The sequence below is a fragment of the Toxorhynchites rutilus genome, chromosome 2 (assembly GCF_029784135.1).
Source record: "Toxorhynchites rutilus septentrionalis strain SRP chromosome 2, ASM2978413v1, whole genome shotgun sequence".
Classification (NCBI taxonomy): domain Eukaryota; kingdom Metazoa; phylum Arthropoda; class Insecta; order Diptera; family Culicidae; genus Toxorhynchites; species Toxorhynchites rutilus.
Window position 1 is genome coordinate 203052508 of NC_073745.1, and position 21862 is coordinate 203074369.

General features: G+C 37.5%; 1 protein-coding gene across 7 annotated transcripts in view; it reads left to right on the plus strand.

The window, feature by feature from the left end:
• The window catches only part of LOC129771424 (FH1/FH2 domain-containing protein 1), a 268143-nt gene that overhangs the window by 220991 nt on the left and 25290 nt on the right, over positions 1 to 21862 (plus strand). For 4 of the 7 annotated variants that reach the window (XR_008742368.1, XM_055775046.1, XM_055775045.1 and 1 more), the window contains 4 exons: positions 7420 to 8003; positions 8204 to 8351; positions 20727 to 21543; positions 21609 to 21851. Coding sequence is in view for 5 of the 7 variants with exons in the window: in XM_055775046.1 (XP_055631021.1) it covers positions 7420 to 8003; positions 8204 to 8351; positions 20727 to 21543; positions 21609 to 21851 (1792 nt within the window). In the remaining 2 variants the exon portion in view is untranslated. The remainder of the gene's footprint in view (positions 1 to 7419; positions 8004 to 8203; positions 8352 to 20726; positions 21544 to 21608; positions 21852 to 21862) is intronic. The other 3 variants (XR_008742369.1, XM_055775043.1, XM_055775048.1) reach the window with 1 other exon arrangement.

Below are 21862 nucleotides of genomic sequence, written 5' to 3' on the forward strand. Positions count from 1 at the left end.
TATCACGGAGCACAGATCCCAGAATGATCAACTTTTCATGTGCAAGATAACCGAAAAAAAAACAAAGGATAACATAAAACCTCATCACTCAGCAAACACTCAAACGTTTAGATTCAAATACGAAAAAATCATAATTTGTCGTGCAAATGTTGCAAGGGTTATTGTTCAGCCGGCAATGAACACATACTTGATGGCAAGCATATAATAGGATAGGAATAGGAGTTTACCGTCTGGTATCGTGATATAATTAGGATTTGCACTCCTCATGAATAACTGTGTTCTACTAGTCAAGTCCTTCATTTGATACCCATATTGATGGGGTTTAGAGAAAATATGTAATCCGCCATTTTGTGGTGGCGGCCATTTTGGTTTTGCATTATTCATAAATGACTGTGTTCTATTAGTCAATCCCTTCCATTTGATACCCATATTGATGGGGCTTAGAGAAAATATATAATCCGCCATTTTGTAGCGGTCGCCATCTTGGATTTTCAATATAATGAAATATGCAGTTTTATAATGACTGCAGAGATAAAGGTGTGTTCCAAATTTCAGATCAACCGGTCAACAGGAAAGGGGTCAAATTTCAATTAATGTGGTACAGCGCCATAGACAAACATGTTACATACAAACATACAAATATGCCACAGCTAATTAAGACCGTTTTAAAACTCCAGCATTCTATCAAATCGAGCGCGATTAGCCACTCATTCACCCGGCGCGACGCTTACACCGCTTTCAACACATTTCGATAGGCTCTCCTGCTGCACATCCCATTGAAACTCCTGTCTCTCACTCTTAGGCTGATGTCACATTAGGCGTATTCGTCGCCGCGGATATCGCGGCGGGTTTTTTCTCGATTTGAAATTGCTTCCAAAACCGCCCCGCTGTGTGTGACATGGCTCATTCACAATACACTGTAGATCCTCTGCTGCGGTTTTACTCACGGAATCCGCGGTGGTGAATCCGCCTAATGTGACATCAACCTTACGGTACCGCACCGCATACATCCCCGGCAAATGCAGCGGTATCTCTTATCAATTTCAAGATAGAGTCTTTCCTGCTTGGCGTCCGATGATAGAATGTGGCCAAGCTCCATCATCGCTCACTTTATATAGTCATATAGTTAACGTTGTAGCGACCGCCTATATTTATTTATAATCTCTTTTCGCCTCCCTCCTTCGCCTTGTCCATACGGTTCGCCCGTACCCGTGATTGATTGTAATGAATAGCTGTTTGCTGCGGGAGCGCAAACAAAATGTATAGGAAAGTAGGGAATTCTTTCTTTCAATTTTTCATCAATTTGAACTGTATATGAGCTGAAACACCGTAATGTGTAGCATATAAACAATTGCTGAGGATATTTCCAATCAATGTGTGTATTTAGAACCAAAATCCATTCATTAATTTAGGAGGTATTAGCGTTCAAAAACTGAACACTTTTTCACACCGAAATATTGAAATGGGCCCCTATATTGAAAGATTAGACGTAGTCCTACGTCAACAAGTTAGGTATTTTTTATGGAAACAAATTCCTACATTTCATTCTTTGACAAGAATTTTGTTGGTACAGGACTAGATTATATATAATCGCAATTTCACTTTCAACGTTAATTTTCGAATCCAATACATAATCGAATCACAAAAAAGTTATTTTTTATTAATGTTTGATATTCATACATTAATGAAAAAAATGTTTTCTTGAGATTCGATTGTGTATAGGATTTGAAAATAATTGTGGAAAAAAAATGGTCGACTATATATAATCGAGTCCGACCTGTATTATAATGTTTGAGCTAGAACATGCAAGTTTTAAAAAGCCATAAAAACATCATTTTTCATTTGCCCAGGATAAAATGAAAAACCAGTTGTTGGAACAATATGGGATTTATAATGTGAAGAATTTATATTTTTTTTAAACTGCAGTTTATGAGATATTCTATTCTCAATTTTTCTTTTTTTTTTGTAACAAAAAGTTTTCTTCAATGGGTACTTTTTCCGGAATCGCAAAATTATAATGTATAACTTTGTCTAACACACCATTTCGATCTAATAACTCATTTTGGCGTTATAGTTTATTTCCTGAAATGATGCCAATTTTGTATAAGCCCTATTCAAAAATTAGTCGTGATCGTGTTTAAAATACTAATGCCGTCAAATGTCATCCTACCTAGTGCCAAACAAGTTGGCAAAGTGTCAGCAAAATTGAAATGGTTTCGTGTTCATTGGTGGAATGCCACTTTTTTAACACGTTGAGCCCCGTATTGTTTTCGCTGTGCTTTCCATTTAGCTCGTAACAAGAGCAGTGGTAGTGGTTCTTCGATTTTCGTGGGAATTGGCTTTATGACGTGGAACTACGTATTGCATTAAGGGTGCCAAATCAGAAAACAGGTCTCGTTTTTATGAAATAAAGTTAACGAAACGGAAATTCCCTAAGATTTGTTTGATATACCATACATTACGATCTCCTGGTGTGTAAATGGTTAAAATTCATAAAAACTATAAGCGTTTCCATTTTCCCATACATTTGTTCTGTTGATTTTTGATTTATACCCGTGCCGTCAATAACGAGCAACTTATCGACGAGCAACGAGGGTGAAACCGTAAGATTTAAAGTCTCCGTGAACAAAGGAAAAGAAGAAGAATGAAGGGGAATATTTGCCTAGAGTATAAACAGTGGATCACGCTGAGGCAAACTTTCATTCTTTCATTCAAATCAATCTTCGTGAAGACACCGACTGGACAACATCGTTGCTGGGCTAGCTGGCGAGGGATCGAGTGCCTTTCTCAATGAGGCAATGAGGTGTAGTGCAGGTGTAGGGTAAAGATTTGGGCCTTTTCAAGGCTAGAGACGAATGAACTAAAAAGTTTAAAGTCTCTATGATTCAAAACATGACCTGACCTGGCAAACTTTCAGTGACGTTCTGCACTGATGTCTCTGGTATTGCAATCATTGCATCATACTGACGCCATTGCATCGAGGGTTTGAGCTACACAATTGTGTGGGAATCATCAAGCGAGGTTATTGTCGACTCACCAAGAAAATAAATGTTCTGGAATTTTGGTTTCTCATGACAGCAGCAAAACTCTCTTCACAAAGGATGAGAGCTAAGCTAATCTAGACCGGCAATATTAACGGGAAGGGCTTCTGTTGAGAAGAGCGCAAACACGAAGATAAGTGTGTGTATATTAAGTTGCATCAAGCCATCGATATTTGGATATATGCAGCCGTGATGATGAATATAAACAAGATGGGGAGATAGTAGGAGAAAAAAAAATTGCGCTAGGGTTATTAGTAATGAATCTCTGCTGAGGCAAATATTCAGTCTTTTTCCAAGCAGTTAACATTGTCTGTTTTCCGTCATCATGAAGGCCTCGATAGTGCCTTTGACATTGCATCAATGTATTGAACTGACGCTATGGCGAATCAGGCGTTAAGGTTGTGCACCATAAAATTATTTGGAGAATACCAAGCATCTTGAATGTCGTACTGGAATGTTATAAGTTATTTGGGTTCGCGTGTCAGTCGCGAAACTGCCTTCAACTAGCATTGCATTTGCGCTAATCTTGATCATAATGAAGCAATACTACTCTTTCCGAGCTTGTTGATATTAACCGAAAGAGTTTATTTCGTTTATTTAGTCACCAAGAGAGTAAATGTTGTTCTGCAATTTTGTATCAGTAGCAAAACTTTGTTTTTCGCTTGTCAGTAGCAAAACTTTGTTCACTAAGGATGACAGCTGCGTTTATCTTGAGCATGAGAGAGCAATGCAACTTTTTCCGTGGCCAATAATATTAACAGAAGCGTTTCTTTGGAAAATACTGCAAACTGATGAGAAGTGTTTGTATTCTTAGTAGCTTCAAGCCACCAATGTATGGCTCTGTATACATGATATGATGAACGCTTGTTTGGCGCTTGGTTGTTGTTTCCATACGGTGTTAAAGATATATTGATGTAATTTTGAAATGTAGAATAATGGTGCTGGTGCAACAAGTATACAATCGACTGTAGCCGAGTCTATGTCAATTGCAAAAAAGGCCACCGAAATAGCGTCCGAAGATATAAACAAGCGACGGAACAATAAACGAAGTTTTAAACAAGCGACTTATATAAAATAACAACGTAGTTTTGCGTCAACAATGCGGTCGTATCTTGGACAAAACATCCTATAATTTTTTTTCTTATCGAAAAATTTGAGTCCCGTATTTTCTTTCATTAGGGTGCTTATTTCCATTTGAGGGTGGTCCGAAAAGTCTTTTTTTTTTCTTTTTTTCTAAATTTTTAAATTTTTCTAAAAAATCATAATTTTTGAACTATCAGACCTATTTAGATGAATGCAGTCTTCAGAAAACAAACGCAGCGCTGCGCTAGAGTTTAATTTTCATCAGCGCGCGCTCAAAGAAAACTCATATTCTATCATGGTGCGAAGAGCACAAAATTCCAAAATTCATAAGCACGTCTCATTCTATACACACACACACACACACACACACATACACATCAAATTCTAGCGCCCGCTTTGTCTTCGTTCGTTCTAAGCAAAGCATAAAAACAACAGCGCGCCCTCATTTTGACCGTATACGCTTGTGTGGAGAAAAATATCTCAACAGAGCAATCCAGTTTCAAGCGCGCAGTGTAGAAATACGGCGCAAGCACGGTGCAAATTTCAGCGTAAAACTCAGCTTGAAACTGGGCGCAAATCTCTGCGTAAAGGGGGCTTTACACGCAACGATACGTTGTAGCAATTTATCGTAACGATCAGATTGTTACAATTTATCGTTGTGTGTAAACGGGAGATTGTAGCGATTTATTGGGATTGGAGTTGGAGTGGATGGTTGATGCCGGCCGGCATCAATTTCTGGGAATCGTAACGACATGTGGAACGTGTAAACAGTTGCACCAATTCATCGCTACGATTTCACTCAGTGTCCATTCTGTTTTTGCGCTGAGGTGTTTGTATTGTAGGGTTGTTTCGTGAGTGTTGTAGGTAATCATGGCAGAAAATGCAAGTAAACAAACACCTCGTGAGTTCTTAATTGAATTTATAGAACTTTATAGAAGTTTTACCTGTTTGTGGCTCGTTGAGAGCAAAGAATACTCCGACAGGAACAAAAAAGACTTAGCTTATATTGAGCTAGTTAAAAAGTTCAAGGAGTTTGATCCGTCGGCAGATAGGAACACTGTCGTAAAAAAATTAACGCGTTGCGTACGGTTTACAAGAAAGAACTCTCGAAAGTTAAGAGTTCGGAGAAATCTGGGGCTGGTGCGGATGATATATACAAACCTAGTTTGTGGTATTTCGACCTTCTTCATTTCTTGAACGACCAGGACTTTGCAAGACCTAGTAGAAACACAATGAGTGATGTGGATGCAGTAACACAACAAGACGTAAGTAAGGCTAAGGGGTCGATGTAGGGTGACATTTGACAAGAAATCGTTACAATTTAGCGTAGCGTGTAAACAGTGCTCTACTCTTTCGATTTGTTGGAGCGATAAATCGTTCAATGAATTGTTACGAGTTATCGTTGCGTGTAAAGCCCCCTTAAGAACGGCGCTGACTACCAAACATTTCATCTGTGTTTCGGAGCGTGCTCATTCGCCAGAGCGCATGTGTGCACAAGGATTGGGAGCTCAACTGGGTAAAAAAATCTTGTTGCGCATCAGCACCGAGTTGCATTCTGAAGACTGGATTTTACCGTTACGTAAATTGTGTACCACGTCGTATATAAAACCACATAATATTGTTCGACAAAGGTGAGAGTTAATTACATCGAAAAAATACAACTCGAGTAGCCGTTAACAGCGCAATCACAGATAGCAGTGGTACTTCGTGAATGTAAAACATTAGTCATTTAAGCAACTCTGAATACTTGAAATCCTTGGAAAATAGTCGAGACGACTTTAAAAAAATAAGGCCCTTTTTTCATCATCTCATAAACCTAAAGACCTAAAAATGTTGATCAGAGAATGAAATATGGGGAATTTTTTTTTCGTTAGATTTTATAGAACAAATTAAAAAAAATACATTGCAAAAATTTAGACCAGTGGTGTCCGATTGTTAACGAAGTTCAAATAATTATTGCCAGCGAGAACAAACATTCCAAAAATTTAAGGGGGGGATCCCTGTCTGGAAAGTCGAAAAAACTTTAGGACAATACCTAAAGCGTTACATAGGGGTTTTTGAAAATTCGAAAAATTGCAATAGCGATTTAAAAAAAATCTAAAAAAATGAGATATCAAAAAACGGCTATGTAACGCCTTAGATAATTCATTTTTACATGCTAATAAAAAAAATGCAGGCAAACCGGTCGAGTAGATCCTGAGATATCGACACCACCAGTTGAAATAACATAGTTTCGAGAAAAACGCGTTTTGAAATTCATACAGTAATACTATATCCCTTGAGGTGACTTCATAGTTTAAGCTGTAACTTTCCAACGAAATCAAAATCCTTTTAGGGCAACATTTCTGAGGGCTTAAGCTTCCCAAAAATTCAAAAAAAAAAAAACAAAAGTTCATTTTTTTCGATTTTCCAGACCGGGGTCCCTTCTTAAGAATGCATTCTTAAGTACAAAACTATTTAGTAGCACGGACAAGGGTCTATGAGTGAAAGCTTGCGCTTCGGAGCGAAAACGATTCGTCAAGTAATAAATTGTAATTTTTTGAATCATGATTTTCAAAGTTTACAAATTTTCAGTCTTCGTTCAATATTCCTATGCGACTAGACTATCATGCGCTCACATTGATTTATAGCGACTGTAACATGGTTTCATGATCAATAGTCATTCTAATTTCTATTTCTCGACTAATCTGTTATATAAGAGACTTGAATCAATTTCGATGACTGACTGAATTCAGGTAACACATCTCTCCCGGGCTATATAGAACTCTGTTTCGATATCCATTTTGATTAGATTAAATATTTTGATAATTTTTTTGGTAATTTTTTTCAAAATATGTTAATTGCAAAAAATCATAACTCAAAAACGAAAAAAAAACGCCTCTCTGTAAGTAAACTTAAATGGAAACGGGAATCCTAATGGAAAAAAGAAAAAATACGGTTCTAATATTTTGCGATAAGGAACAAACTTCTAATTTTCACTAAAATCTGAGAACCACTATATCGGTTTGCCTTGTAATGGTTGTATAGGTATACTTTTATCTATACTCTATGTTAAGAAGCCAGAGGCGAACCAGGCCAGGAGGCTGAACGCCTCTCAAATAAAGAATAAAAACAAAATATGTTAAGAAGCAATTTCCAAGGATAACAATTTTGAGCTAGTAAGCCGAGAAAAAATATTCTGAATATTTTTACAGCCCTGATAAAAATTTTTCAACTAGTATAGACCACCATCGTAATTGCAATTGAGTGAATAAAAGATTCTTCTAATAGTTCACCATTTCTGTTTTCCCACCAGTGGAATCCGACAGCGAGGAGAAACGGTTGATTCTCCAGCTAAAGAAGGACCACACGGTCAAAGATCTAACCCAGAAGCTAAACAGTATGCCACTGAGCCCCCAGGAGGACAAGCCCCAGAACCGGATCGGTGACATGTCCGGTCTCATATCGAAAGCCAAGGAGGGGCTGGCCAAGAGCAAAAGCAACAAAGATATCTCGCGGTCACCCAGCGTCGACAACGACATCAAGAAGCTGGCCAGTGAGCAGAAAAAATCCGAAAACGAGCTACACTGGGAGGAAATTGTGAAAAACATGACACGGAAGCTGAATCTGTGCGATTTGGATTTCACCGATCTCACGTCGGACGACGATAAGGATGTGCTGGCACCTCGAGGATTCGGCGGAGCGGTACCACCTCCTCCGCCACCGTGTGGAATGATGCCACCGGTAAATGTGATGCCCCCGCCGCCCAACATGATGATGCTACCACCCCCTACCAATCAGATGCCATCTCCCTATGCTAGCGGTGGCCAACCAAACGCGGCGGCAATGACCAACGGTGATATGAGCGGGGTGAACACAATCAAGAAGAATAAAAAGACTGTGAGTATCTGGTTGCTTCAAAAGGTAGAGCAATAAAAAAAGTTCCGGTCGATTTTTCTACAGAATAGATATAAAGTACTAGTTTTTCAGCACCAATGCAGACCAACTCCGACGGGGAAATCGAAATCTGAAAGCAATTCAATTTTCTCCCTACCCTCCGTATCTAATTCCGCCCTTACTTTGTTCTCTAAATTGCACAGGTGAAACTTTTCTGGAAGGAAGTTCGCGAGGATATGATACCGACGACGTTACAGCGCACCATTTGGGATGAGCTGCCAGAGGCTACCGTGGACACCCAGAAGCTGGAACATTTGTTCGAATCTAGAGCCAAAGATCTGATGACGAAGGTAATCTGTTACGTCTCCGGGCGGTGATATAACATAAGTTGGGGACGGGACGGGCAACATTGTTCATCTGTTCTATTTCACAGGCTGTCTTAACACCAATACCGATTGCACCATTTTTCATTATGATCCACTAATTGGATTGTTTTTGATAAGAGAAAAAAGAACTAATTCTAGACAGCATCCGATGCGCGAATTCAATAATTAATGGGAGATGGTGTTGAAGGCGTAGTTTTACTCTATTAATCATTTAACCGACACTGCTCACACAATTGTAAATGTTTCTTTCTTTTTCTGTATATCTCTCCTCTCAACATATCCATCCATGAAATCAAAATTCAAATCTGCTCTCCATTCGTTTCGGACCGAAAACCAATACAATCATCCTCAATTTGGCTCTATTCAAATATTCATCCTTTCATTCATAACCAATCCACTAGGAGGTGAGTGTTTGTACGGAATAATTACGTAGTGCGTGTGGTGTGATAAGTTCCTTTTTTGTTCTGAGTGTGTAGTAACGTGTTTTCCACATGTTTTTTATGTTTTATCTATGTTCTTTTAGTAACTTCCTAATTAAATGCTTGATAGATGCCAAAAGTAGTCTAGTTAAAAGTTTGAAATAGCCCTAGAAATTATTCAATATTTATGTTCTTATGATATTTGAATGATGTAAATATATATATATATAGATATGACCGTACATTAGTGCTAACGCCTTGCCCAGAGTGATTCGTTTGTGTTAACATTAACAGCTTCTAAGAAGGTTTAATGTAGATTGTTTTTTTTTTCTTCTAAATATGCATCCAAAATTATTAGGAATAATAACATGTTGACTGCCACGCCAGCCACCGGTCAGTGGCACCGCTCATTTTCGCTCATTTCTTTTTCGCTCGGTGACTGACAGTATAACCTATGATAATAAAGCTAACTAATATTAGCATATAAGCTTATAAGTATTCTCTTTCGAACAAAAATACCTTCCACTACGATAAGAACCAATGGCCCTAATACGTATAAAAATTTCCATAGAGTCGCTATAAAACCGTGGTACTCAACGTGTTAAATATGGTTTATATAAACTATCGGATATGCCTATTTTCCGGATTAATTCAGTTGAAAATATGGTGGAATACGTTTGAATTTGCGGGTCTATTGAAAGCACTCCCAAACTCGACACTGATACAACAAAGACTGGAAAACTGAACTGTTCGAAATTCATAGCTTCTTCGGCTCTGCACTCGTACTCCTATACTTGCTGAACTTATTCCTCTCTCATCTAGGTTTTTGTGATATTACTGTAGACATTCGTCAAGTTTGAGTTCCCGGGATATTTTACTGTTTAATTATCAACTACTATCTATTAACAATTAGGTGTTAGCTTATATACAATAAAATGTTCTTTTTTCGACAATAATCTACAAAAAAAAAACTTTATCCAGTACTAAATTCAATGTTCATCCTTCTGAAAAAAATCCAAAGTTTGGAAACATTCCATAATTGTTTGAAGGTACCAAAAATTCTCATGAATATGAGGCAAGCTTTAGTGTTAATTACTGACCTCGTTTACTTTTTTTTATCCCATTTATTTATTTAAGGCTCATTAGCATTTTAGCTGTAACAGAGCCGAATTTTAATCGTGTACATGTCACATGGTTATCATATCTATAATTAGCACATTACACAGTTGCCATTCGCCAGTATTTCTTCTATACCATTACATATGGTACATTCACACAGTTGCCATTTAGGCGTAAGAGTATTCTTTTTGTTCTTCCATTTTCCAGTTGGACCACCGGACAGCGGAGACAGTTCATCATTGATCATTGTTGAGTTATTTATAGAACAGCAGCCCGATGTGTCTTGCAGAGCAGAGCAGTTGTATGGATGAATCGATCTTATTTCGACCGTAGATCGATCTCCATCGCTGATGATTGTTGTGTGGACGTAGCTATTCTGTAACAACACAAAGATGGTCAATGAGGGCCCTGAGTTTTGAACTCACGATCGATCGCTTACTAAACGAACGCGCAACCAATGTGGCTACGGAGACCCCCCCTCGTTTACTTTATATTCCCATAATATTTCAAGAACCGTTGGTCGGAGGTATAAGTTGACTATGTTGGGTAGTTGACGTTGAATATTTTAGAAGGTAATAGAGGACCATATTTGATTTCTACGCATATGGTCGAATCTCATCTGTGACAAAGTTTCCTTTCCTTGTTTTGGGCACTGTTCGCCTTAAACTGGCTCTTATTCAAAAAGTATACCTCTTAGAACGACTCTGTTGTTGAACAACATTCATTCATTAAACTTAGTGGAATCAAGTAACTTTTTAAATTATATTTTTTTAATATTAATTTTTTTTCTTGGACGATTTTATTAATTTTCTTAAAAATATGCCTTTTGGGGAAAAATCGTCCCATGGTCCCAAATCACGTGAATACGATATATTATTTTGGACATAGACGCTTTTTCGAGTCAACAATTGACGCACATTTAGTGTAGAAGATTCCAAGTTTCTGGATTGTGATATCTATACCTTTGAAGTAACGGGTGGCAACAAAAAATGGAACATCTGCTCAAGCTGATGATTTGAAGAGTTTAAACGAGCAGTATCCTCTGCGTAGAACGAGATACACAATACAACATGCCGCAACTTGGTCAAAACCACCCCGAATGGGTTATTTGAACTGATTGAGAACTAAAGATGACCTACGAATTAGAAACTCATTGTATTTCATGTGAAATTGACATTAATTTTGTAAAGGAGAGAAAGTTTTTCCATCTGGTTCTATAGTTATGAAACACTGGAATTTTAGTTTATTGAATGTTTCGCGCCTGAACACAACAATAATGTTCAAAAGGCCAGTCTTTTAAATGATGATAGTTGTCATACTCTACACTATATACTTCAATTCAACCGACTTCTTACATATCTCTGGACACTCAGAAAAATTGAGTGGTTCTATAGTTGTGAAACGCAGTGTAGCAGAAAGAGGAGAGAGAGAGCTAACACATAAACACTCTCATTTCTTCCTGAACTCGTTTGTTGTTGAGCAAAGGAGCCTTGAAAAAATTTCAAAATTTTAGTTTCCAATCGTTTCATACTCTTTGCAGCTACGAACAACTTGGTCCAAAGGTTCTGCTAGCTAATGACCATTCTACTTTGTGTCTCTTTAGTCGACAGAGATGCACCATTCTAGATGTAGGGTGTTCAGCTGAATCCCTATAGAAAGTATTCCGCGTCGGTTACACAGAGAATCCAACAAACGACCCCGTCAAGCTTTGTCTTTCCAACAAACAAAGAGGTATAAACCCTAAACACAGTGGAAGGTTTAATGTGGTCGGGTAATGTGCTACCCGACCACATGACATCAAATATCAGTCTTCAGAAAACATACTCAGCGCTGTGCTTGAGTTCAATTTTCATCAGCAAGCGTTCAAAGCAAACTCATATTCTCTCTTTGTGCGAAGTGCACAACAGTCATAAACACAACAGTGCAAAATGTACCTGGCGCAGAACTCAGATACTAAACATCTCTTCTCACTTGTGTGATGCGCGCCTCGTTCTATACACACACATACAACAAACAGAGAGAGAGAGAGCAATCCAGATTCAAGCGGGCAGTGTAGAAATACGGCGCAAGTACGGCGCAGAATTCAGCGTAAATTCAGCGCAAAACTGGGCGCAGAAACGGTGCTGACAAAAAACATTTCATCTGTGTTTTTTCATCCGCTCATTCGCAAGAGCGGATGTGTACACAAGAAGTGGGAGCTCAACTGGGTACATAAATCTTGTTGGGCATCAATATATTCCAATGGAAACCAATTTCACATACACCATCACTCCAACTAACATGGTGTGCGCAAAGAGCTATACACTGGCGGCTTGAAGCGACAAAAATGTACACACACTGTTCCTCATTGAAATCTCAAAGTGCAATCACGTAATAAACTTTTTCTAATGTTATTGTTTCAAAGCTTAAAATTCAAGAGCCGAATGCTTAGTGAGCTGCAGCTGCCGTTACATTGCTTCCATATTCTCCAGATAAGTGTAAATGTGGTCCTTAGTGGCGGCAATTTTGCGATTGATGTTCCAGTGCGCGATGTTGCTGCAGTGAGCCGGATGTTGAAGGCCCAGCTTGCGATGATTCCCTGTAAAATGTGATGCCATGGCATGACGTTGGTTCGATGTTTCATTTATCAGAGGCAGCAGCTACGGAATATTTGAGAGAAATAGCTGAGCCATGGTTTATCCTTGCAAATAATACACAATTAACGAGATTGCAGCGTTTACAAAATAAAGTAATGCGTTTGATTTTAAGATGTAGTAGATACACTTCCTCCAGTTTGATGTTGGACGCGCTACAGTGGCTATCTGTGAAGCAGAGAATTTATTACATGACAATGGTGTTCATCTTCAAAATTTTGAACGATATGCTGCCTCGATATTTGTGTGATCGAATTGAAAGAGGAAGTGATGTTCATAGATACAATACAAGAAACGCGAATGATGCAAGAACACCCAACTTTATGTTTAGTAGGTCGCAGAACTCGTTGTTATATAAAGGTATAAATTTCTTCAATTCGATGCCCAGAGAAATTAAACGTGCGGCAACAATGGCAGAGTTCAAGAAAATGTGTATTTCACACGTAAAATCTGTTTTGTAAACAGGTTTTATAATTTTTTTTTCCTAAATCATTCATTTATGTTTTCAATTGATAAAAATTAATAAAATTTATTTACAGGTTAAACTACCATGTTCGTACTGATGATGATGATTTTTTTTGTTTTGTTTATGTATATTGTAAAAAAAAAAAAAAGTGTTGTCTACGAGAGTTTGAGCCTCGCGCGCGTTTGGTCGGCCTGGACTATGTTAATGGAACACTGGCAGAACACTGATATATAATGAAATTTTTATGTGGGTCTGAAGTGGAAACTGGAATGGGGATAGCTCATTCAGAATTGTCGTAAACTATCTTATCATAAGATGGTTATATCGAGTATTTGTGAATGTGGCAGATCTCTATCATGTTCTAAGTAGACACTTTTAGATATTGGGTTCGATTCCCAATCTGTCAAGGATCTTCCCGGGTTGGAAATTTTCTTGACATGCCTTAAAAAAACTTTGGGTCTGAAGTTGGGATTATCATTATGATAATGTCGATAAGGATAGGACCATTGTTTTTCTTTTAAAGTTTTTGCCTGGTTCGATTAATAGAAATTCATGCCTGCAACAGAGTCAGTTCGCTGTTTTGTTTTATAATACTGATATCTTAATTTGGTTAAATATAAATATTATCTATTAGATAAATCGGCCAGTTCAAACCTTTGTAGGGGTATGGTGGGTCATCATCATCTTATCTTAAGAGTCGCGGTTAATTTGAGAGCCGTGGTTTATCAGAGAACTGTGGTTATTTGAGACCCATGCCTTATTCGAGAGACGTGGCCTATTTGTAAATAATTATTTATTTGTGAGCAGAGGCTTATTTGAGAACCAAAGTTCATTTGAGAGTCGCTAATAATTCATGAGAAGTGGCTTATTTAAAAGCAGCGACTTACATGAGAGCCGTGCCTTATTTGTTTATTTGAAACTGGAGTTTTTTTGTGAGACGTGCCTTCTTCAAGAACGGTCGTTTTTATGAGTCATGGTTTATTGAAAAGTCGCGATTAATTTAAGAGCATTGGCTTATTTGAGACTTATTGCTTATTTTAGGTCCATTCTTTATTAGAGCCATAGTTTATTGAGAGTCGGATTTATGTGAATGCCTTATATGTCTTATATGCCATCGGGGGATGTTTGAGATCCGTGGTTATTTAAACGCATCAATTTTTTTGAGCTTTTGGAAATACTCTTGAGAGTCACGGATTATTTGCGAATCCGTAGTTTACTTGAAAGCGGATTTTTTTTTTGGGTGACGTCAACTTTGATTCAATTTCGATATCAACTTTTCGTTTGATTTTCATGTTGTTAACTCAATAAAGTAATAAAATAAAACGAATTTAACATTAGTTAGATTGTAAATATGGTTGACACAGCATGGAAAACGAAAGTTATGAATCGTTCATTCTAAGAGTACGCATCTCTGTATTTCTGATACATTTTGCGATGGAGTGCTCTTCTAATGTACTCCAAACTTTGATCGATCGGATAAGAAAAAAACGACTGAGCGTATTAATATGAAACGTTCACAGGTTTTTTGGGGTTAAACTAGGCTAAAAAACTCCCGACTAGCATTGCAAATTACTGCAATAGATGATTTTCTTTGCAGATGAGAGCATTGCAAAGAGCATTATTCATCATCAAAGACGAAGGGGTAATTTTACATAATTTTTTAAATATCTCTGTATGCAAAGGTCCTCCGAATATGTTCCAAGAACTAGATAAATACTTTTGGATATAGGTTAATTGGATTTGATTACCAATTTGGATTGATTACCAATAGAATGTGTTAGTCCACAAAATCTTTGAAAAAAAAGATTTTTTTTTTATTTCTTCCCGATATAGTTGTCAACTACACGTATATACTAAGGTGAAAATATTCACCGAAAATTTTCTGATACCTCGATATTGGAGCTTTAAAATGATGTGCATCCCATCTATACTCGACCAAAAAAAAATTAGAGATACAGAGTGCGAAGTCAGAATTTTTAAGTTATTTTTAAAATACTGTAACATCGTGAAAAATCAACGCATATCGTTGGGATGTACATCATTTTGAAGCTACAACTTTCAGGTATTAGTATATTTTACGTATCAATATCGTATCAGTATCGGGAAGAAATGAAAAATCGATTTTTCCTTTTTTTTCAAGAATGTTCAGAACTCACAGAATTTTTTGCCAACCAACTCTACAGCAAATCCAATTAACCCCACAAACTCGAGAAAACGAAAGTTCTATCGTTCGTTTTTCTGATACTTCTGATACGATTTGCGATTAAATGCTTCTCTAAATTACTCCAAACTTTGAAAAATCTGCTGGAAAAAACGGCTGAACGTATCAATATTAAACATTCACAGATGTTTATGGAATACACTAGGCTAAAAATTTGCCTGTAAACATTAGAACTTACTGCGATATTTGCAAAATTACTTGGATTTTGTAAAGCATTATTAAAATCCTGTTTTTGACACTTTTTTGAAATCGATGCAAAAAATTAAAATTATTTTTTCTTCGTCAAAGTAACAAATTATCCTTGTGCAGAATTTACTGTTTTCAAAACTGCCTTTCGATTTGCGATGCGATGGTTGTTTATTGAATTATTCATCATCAAAGTCGAAGAGGTAATTTTTCATTAAAACTGAAATATTTCTGTGTGGGAATGTCCTACATCAGTGGTGGCCAACCTGCGGCCCGCGGCTCCAACGTAACCTGATTTTGAAAAAAAATCATGTGAGCGAAATTAAGAATACAGTTGAAAATTCTTCTTAAAAATTCTTCCAATTCTTCCAAAATTTCGAAGCATCTTTCCTTTTTTTCTTTTTTTTCACTCGAAGACAAACTCAAGTTCAAACAACAAATGGAAAATTTTCATTTTACCCATTTTCTGACATTGAGAATTTCTCAAATGTCGACAACTAGGAAAGTCGATTAATGCTGATTTTTCTCGCAGATTTTGGTACTTCAAAGCACATGTAATAATTCCCCAATTTTCTCTACCCCATTCAGTTCCGATTATGTATATTAAGATTGGGCGATCTTGGTTCGATTTTCAGAAGATCGATCTCTCCCATTTCGATCTCCGATTTTTTAAATCGATTCATTGTACCCGAAAAAATCGTGGAGATCGATCTTTTTCTTTCGATTTTTTCGATCTTAGAGTTTGTTTTTTTCAGTGAACGTCGATTTTCTCACCACCTGACAAATTCAATTAACATAATGTCAACATTTGGAAAGCTTTCGTATATGTAAAATTAGTGATAGTGAATAGGATTGGGCGATCTTGGATCGGTATTTAAAAGATCGATCTTTTACTCTGCGATTTCCGATTTTTCGGATCTATTTCTTCTACTCCAAAAAAGTCGCGAAAATCGATATTTCTTTTTGATTTTTCTGATCTTTTGGATCGTAAAAAAAAATGTAAATTTGTTTTTAGTAGACATTGATTTTAATGTCACCAAAACCCACTTGACAAATTTCATAAACATTGGACCTTTTTTCTTCTTCTTCTTCTTCAATGGCACTAACGTTCCTAGAGGAACTTCGCCGTCTCAACGTAGTATTACTTGCATCATTTTTATTAGTACTTAGTTGAGATTTCTATGCCAAATAACACGCCTTGAATGCATTCTGAGTGTCAAGCTCTCTCGTGATCACAGTGCAAGTCGGAGGAAATTTCTTTGACGAAAAATTCCCCCGACCAGAACGGGAATCGAACCCGAACACCCGGCATGTTAGTTATGACGCTAACCACTCGGCCACGGGAGCACACTTGGACCTTTTTTAAGGTTGTCAAATCAGTGGTCGTAAACTTAGGAGTTTTATAAGTTTGGTCATTACAAAACAAGAACTGGGACTACTACCAAGATTTCGACAAAATGCCATGATGGATTACTGTCAGCGGAGTTCTGGATGTATTTCAGTTGTTGAATTTTTAATTATAATTTTCAATTAATTTATTCAATTAAATAATTGCATGACGGTTCAAAAAGAATGCCCTGGAAAATATGTTTTCTGGGCTTTCAAGTTTTTTTATGACTTTTATTCTGAGAATCAAAATGAAATGCCTTTGATGTTTGAATAGAAATGTGAAATGTTTATTCCATGTTTAAAGAAAAGACACTTTTATAAAACAAGTTTTTTTAAACTCCTTCACTCTCACCAAGTTTCGCTTCGTTTCGCAATGAACGCTTCGTGTTCCGTAACGAGACTAGCAATAAAATTACTAGACTTCTTTTCCGCAAATGATTATGCATTTGCCGGAACATTATCTATGGGCCAGGTTGAAGGAGCGTAATTGTGGATGTTCTCATTGGAGTTAACATTCGTTGAAGAATTCTAAAGAAAAGCTGCAGCGATTGACGATTGGCCTTAGCGTTTTCGACTCTGCTTGAAGACGAGATGGTCGGATAATTTTGCCAAAAATATTAATTCTGGATACTTTTATACCTTCAAAATAAAAGTTCTGGGTTTTTATCTAACTGTGTTCTCGAGTTATGAATCTTACAGGTAGAAAAATTGAATGCTTTCTAGTTTAAAATAAACAGTGAGACTAGTTGAAAACGTAAATTTTAAATTTCATTATGAAAAGTAGTGAGAGAAAAATCATTGCGGCCCGCGGCTATAATGAAACTTGTAATGCGGCCCGCACCATGTCTATACCTTGCCACCACTGTCCTACAGAAACGTTCTTGAAACCAAATAAAAGCTGGTTGATGAAGATAATTGGATTGGCTGTTGAATTGGTTGGCAAAAAATTGTGTTAGTCTAGAATATTCTTGAAAAAAAAAAGAATTTTCATTTCCTCCCGATATTGATGCACACTACACCTACACACAACAAGATAAAAAAATGCACGTAAAACATTATAATATCTGAAAGTTGTAGCTTCAAAGTGATGTATATCTCATCGATATGCGTTGATTTTTCACGAAGTTACAGCATGTCAAAGTCACTTAAAATTTTCGACTTCGCTTTCCGTTCCTCTGATTTTTTTGTCGAGTGTGTACAACATACATTCTGCAGCCGTTGAAATATGAAAAATATTTTTACTTTACTAGTAAATATGCACTGCCGGACCTCTCATCGATACTGCTTCAGAATATTATGACATGAATGTTTGTAATGTGTTGATGCCCTAAATTCGTTCTTGATAAGCTTTCCGAAATTTTATGTTATGCCTTCCAGCTTCTCAAACTTTCTCGCCACTCAACCAGTTTATAGGTTATTTTGACGTGCTCATATATCCACACATATCATCGTGACACGTGGCTGGATTATACCGCCTTTATATGGTTCTCCCATTTCAATCTCAGTCGTAAAACTTTCTCGACCCTTTTCTTATCGAACTGGCGATGGTCCATTTCGACTAGCACACATAAGGAAACGTTGTCACTGGAACATTTTTCAGATGCGAAAATGGGAAATTCAACCGTGCTTTCTGCAAAAAGTGGATGGATGTTTAAATCGTCTTGTGAACCAATTTTTCTTCGGGAAGATTTTTCAGAAGCATATTCATCGTTATCATTAACCTTCTAGAGCAGCTATACTCAACCTGCGGTGCTCCGGGATCTTCTGGTTGGCCCGCCTGGCCCGTTACCATTTTGTATGTGTGACAATCACGAAAACTTAAAAAATCATCTAGGACACATGAGATGAGAATAATGGTGTTTGACACATTACACATTATTACACATTAAATATTTTTCTTATTCGTTAGTTGTTTATTTAAGTAGTATTGGTAAATTAAATATTTATTAAATATACTTAATCCGATCATTAGGGGTAATCTTGTTGACGTTAGTGAATAAAAATGAAAATTGGGATATGAAAATATGAACTACCTATTTTTTTTATATAAGACTACGTTTTTCAGTAATATTACATTTTAACGTTAATAATTATTTAGCCGTTTGAGTGCGGAGGAGCGTGATAACGCTCGTCTTGTTACTGCGGGGGACACCTTTTAACATAGGATTTTGTCTTTCGGGAACATATTGGGGGTAAAGATTTAGAATGTCTAGATTCTGTCGCTCATTGCTCATCCATTTTTCGATGTATTTAAAAAATGGTACTTGAAAAGCTGAAGCTTTTATAAATATACCCAAACTCATTCGCATTTTGGCATTTTTTACTCCGCACGCAAACGGTTAAGCTTCGAGCGGATTTTGATGGTTTGCGTTCCAATAGAATCGGAAATTGTCTAGAATATTTTGGTACGTTAAAATTACGGTTCCCCAATCCATAAATGATTAAAATTAAGGAACATTACAAGAATACACATTTTCCTATCGTGTTCTCGTGGTCGAATTTTTATCAGCGAGGTACAATATTGAAATATTACTGCTAATCAGACGAGCATAAATCGGTCGCTCGAAATGCAAATGCAGCATTTGTTCTACGGGCAATGTGGATAGCAAAAATGTTGCAATCTTAGCTCCGCCGTATTTTATTCATTGAGTGGCGAGAGCCACTCGCGATTTCAAATTACAGTATCAACAATTCATCAGTCATCTAACTAGCGACCAGACGACAGTAAGGCTTTCGGAATGACCTATCGCAAGGCCGAGTGTTAAGTTTAGTTTTCCAACTTGGCTTTTTTCAAGCCTAGAGGCAAATGAACTGATTAGTTTTAAACCTCTATAGTTCAAAACATTATCATCATCATAATTCAAGTCATCTCGCTCCAGTTATCAGACAGCAGTCTTTTTCAGTGCTGAGGTCACAAACACACTGTAGTTTTGCTCGATACTATTAATTTTTTTGAAACGGTAGCGTTAGGTTTGAGGTGCAAAATGTGTCGAGTGTCAATATTTCTATCAGTTGAACAAAGTGGTATGTTAATCAATTCATTTGAAAGTTAAAGATGTACTAAAGCTGATATACCGCATCACATTCTGCTTTTGAAGAGGATCCTTTTATGACCTTGACCCTGGATAAATATGCCACTCCAACTAAACCAAGCCTCATTATACGAAACGTTATGTATTTCTTACTACGTTTTTGTATGCATGAGAAAATTTAAATTGAGTTTCTAGGTGAATAGGCCAAGCTTATTTCATACATGTACCTACTATATCAAATATGATTTGAACAAATTTGGACGGAAAAAAACGCTTCGAATTTTCACCTTTTTTTCTAAAGATGAAAAGTGTACTATTTTGGATTTTTATAGTAAAACCGTTTGCTATCTTGAACAACAATGAGTTGAACTATAATATTCTTCGAGAAACGTGAATTGAAGAGGTATGTGGACGCTGGAAATGGGCTTATTTTTTAGGGTGACCACTATGCCCCCACTTCCCCTAAAGATTTATCTCGCTTATATGCACGAGTGACGTTTTGTGTTTCTTTCTTGTTTTGTAGTGAATCGTACATAGTAACATTTATTTTGTTACTATACTTTTTATTTCTTTTGATTTTGTTTTGCACGATAAGTTCGCTGTGTAATCTTCTCTGGCAAACTATTATTGTTTTGTTTCCTGTTCATTCTTGCGCATATTCTTTGTCATTTCTCGCAACAAACCCGAAAACGAACGAGATGCTTAGTATTATCCTATTCAGCTCGTAGTAAAACCCTAGAAGCCGTTCCATACGAAGCGAAAAAATGACTTTTCTCGAAGTGGAAGTCATCTGCTTTAGAAGCTTCTCTCGTAATTTAGCTTCCAGTTAAAACTAAAACTTGAAACTCTCTCTCTCTTTGAACCCACCTAATTACAGAAGCAGCAAGAGCTGAACAAAAACAAGGAAATCATCGTGCTGGATCACAAGCGTTCGAACGCGATTAACATTGCGATGACAAAGCTGCCACCACCGAGGGCCATCAAGGCTGCGATCTCCAAAATGGACTCAACTGTGGTCACCCGGGAAGGCATCGAGAAGCTGCTCAACATGTTGCCAACCGACGAGGAGCGTGGCAAGATCCAGGAAGCTCAGATGCTGAACCCAGAGCTTCCGCTTGGCACCGCGGAGCAGTTTCTTCTCACGTTGTCCTCGATTTCCGAGCTTGGTGCTCGATTGAAGCTGTGGGCTTTCAAGTTAGATTTCGAAAACATCGAGAAGGAAATCGCAGAACCACTGATGGATCTCAAACAGGGTATCGAGCTACTCAAGAGCAATGTCACGTTCAAGTGTATTCTATCTACCCTCCTTAAAATCGGCATTTTTCTGAACGGTGCCCCGGTGAAAGGTTTCCAGATCGATTACCTTGCGAAAGTACCTGAAGTGAAAGACACCGTTCACAAGCACTCCCTGCTGCATCACTTGTGCCACATGGTCATGGAAACTCAGGCTAACACAACCGATCTGTACTCCGAAATTGGTCCTATCACGAGAGCTTCCAAAGCAGATTTCGGTGAACTGGCTCACAATATAACCTATTTGGAGACGGAATGTAAGGCTTCCTGGGACCGGTTGAAGTTAATCAGCAAACATGATACGGCACCTCATTTGAAGCAGAAGCTGATAGATTTCCTAGCGGATTGTGCCGAACGGATAATCATTCTGGAAATTGTACACCGGAGGGTGCTTAACAGGTGATTAATAAACATTGTATTACGAACTGAATATTTTGCTCAATCATTTTGTTTTATTTCGATAGATACCGAAAGTTTTTATTGTGGTTAGGAGTTCCTCAGCATCGGATCGCAGAATCGCGACCAAACGAGTTCTGCCGGATAGTTTCGGAGTTCGCACTCGAGTACCGGACAACGCGGGAGCGTGTTCAGCAGCAGATCGAGAAGAAAGCTAATCACCGAGAGAGAAATAAGACTAGGGGCAAGCTGATTGTCGATGTGGGCAAATTCAAGGGTAATCAGGAGGATCGAGCAGATGCGGAGTTGAAGTTTGTGCTTT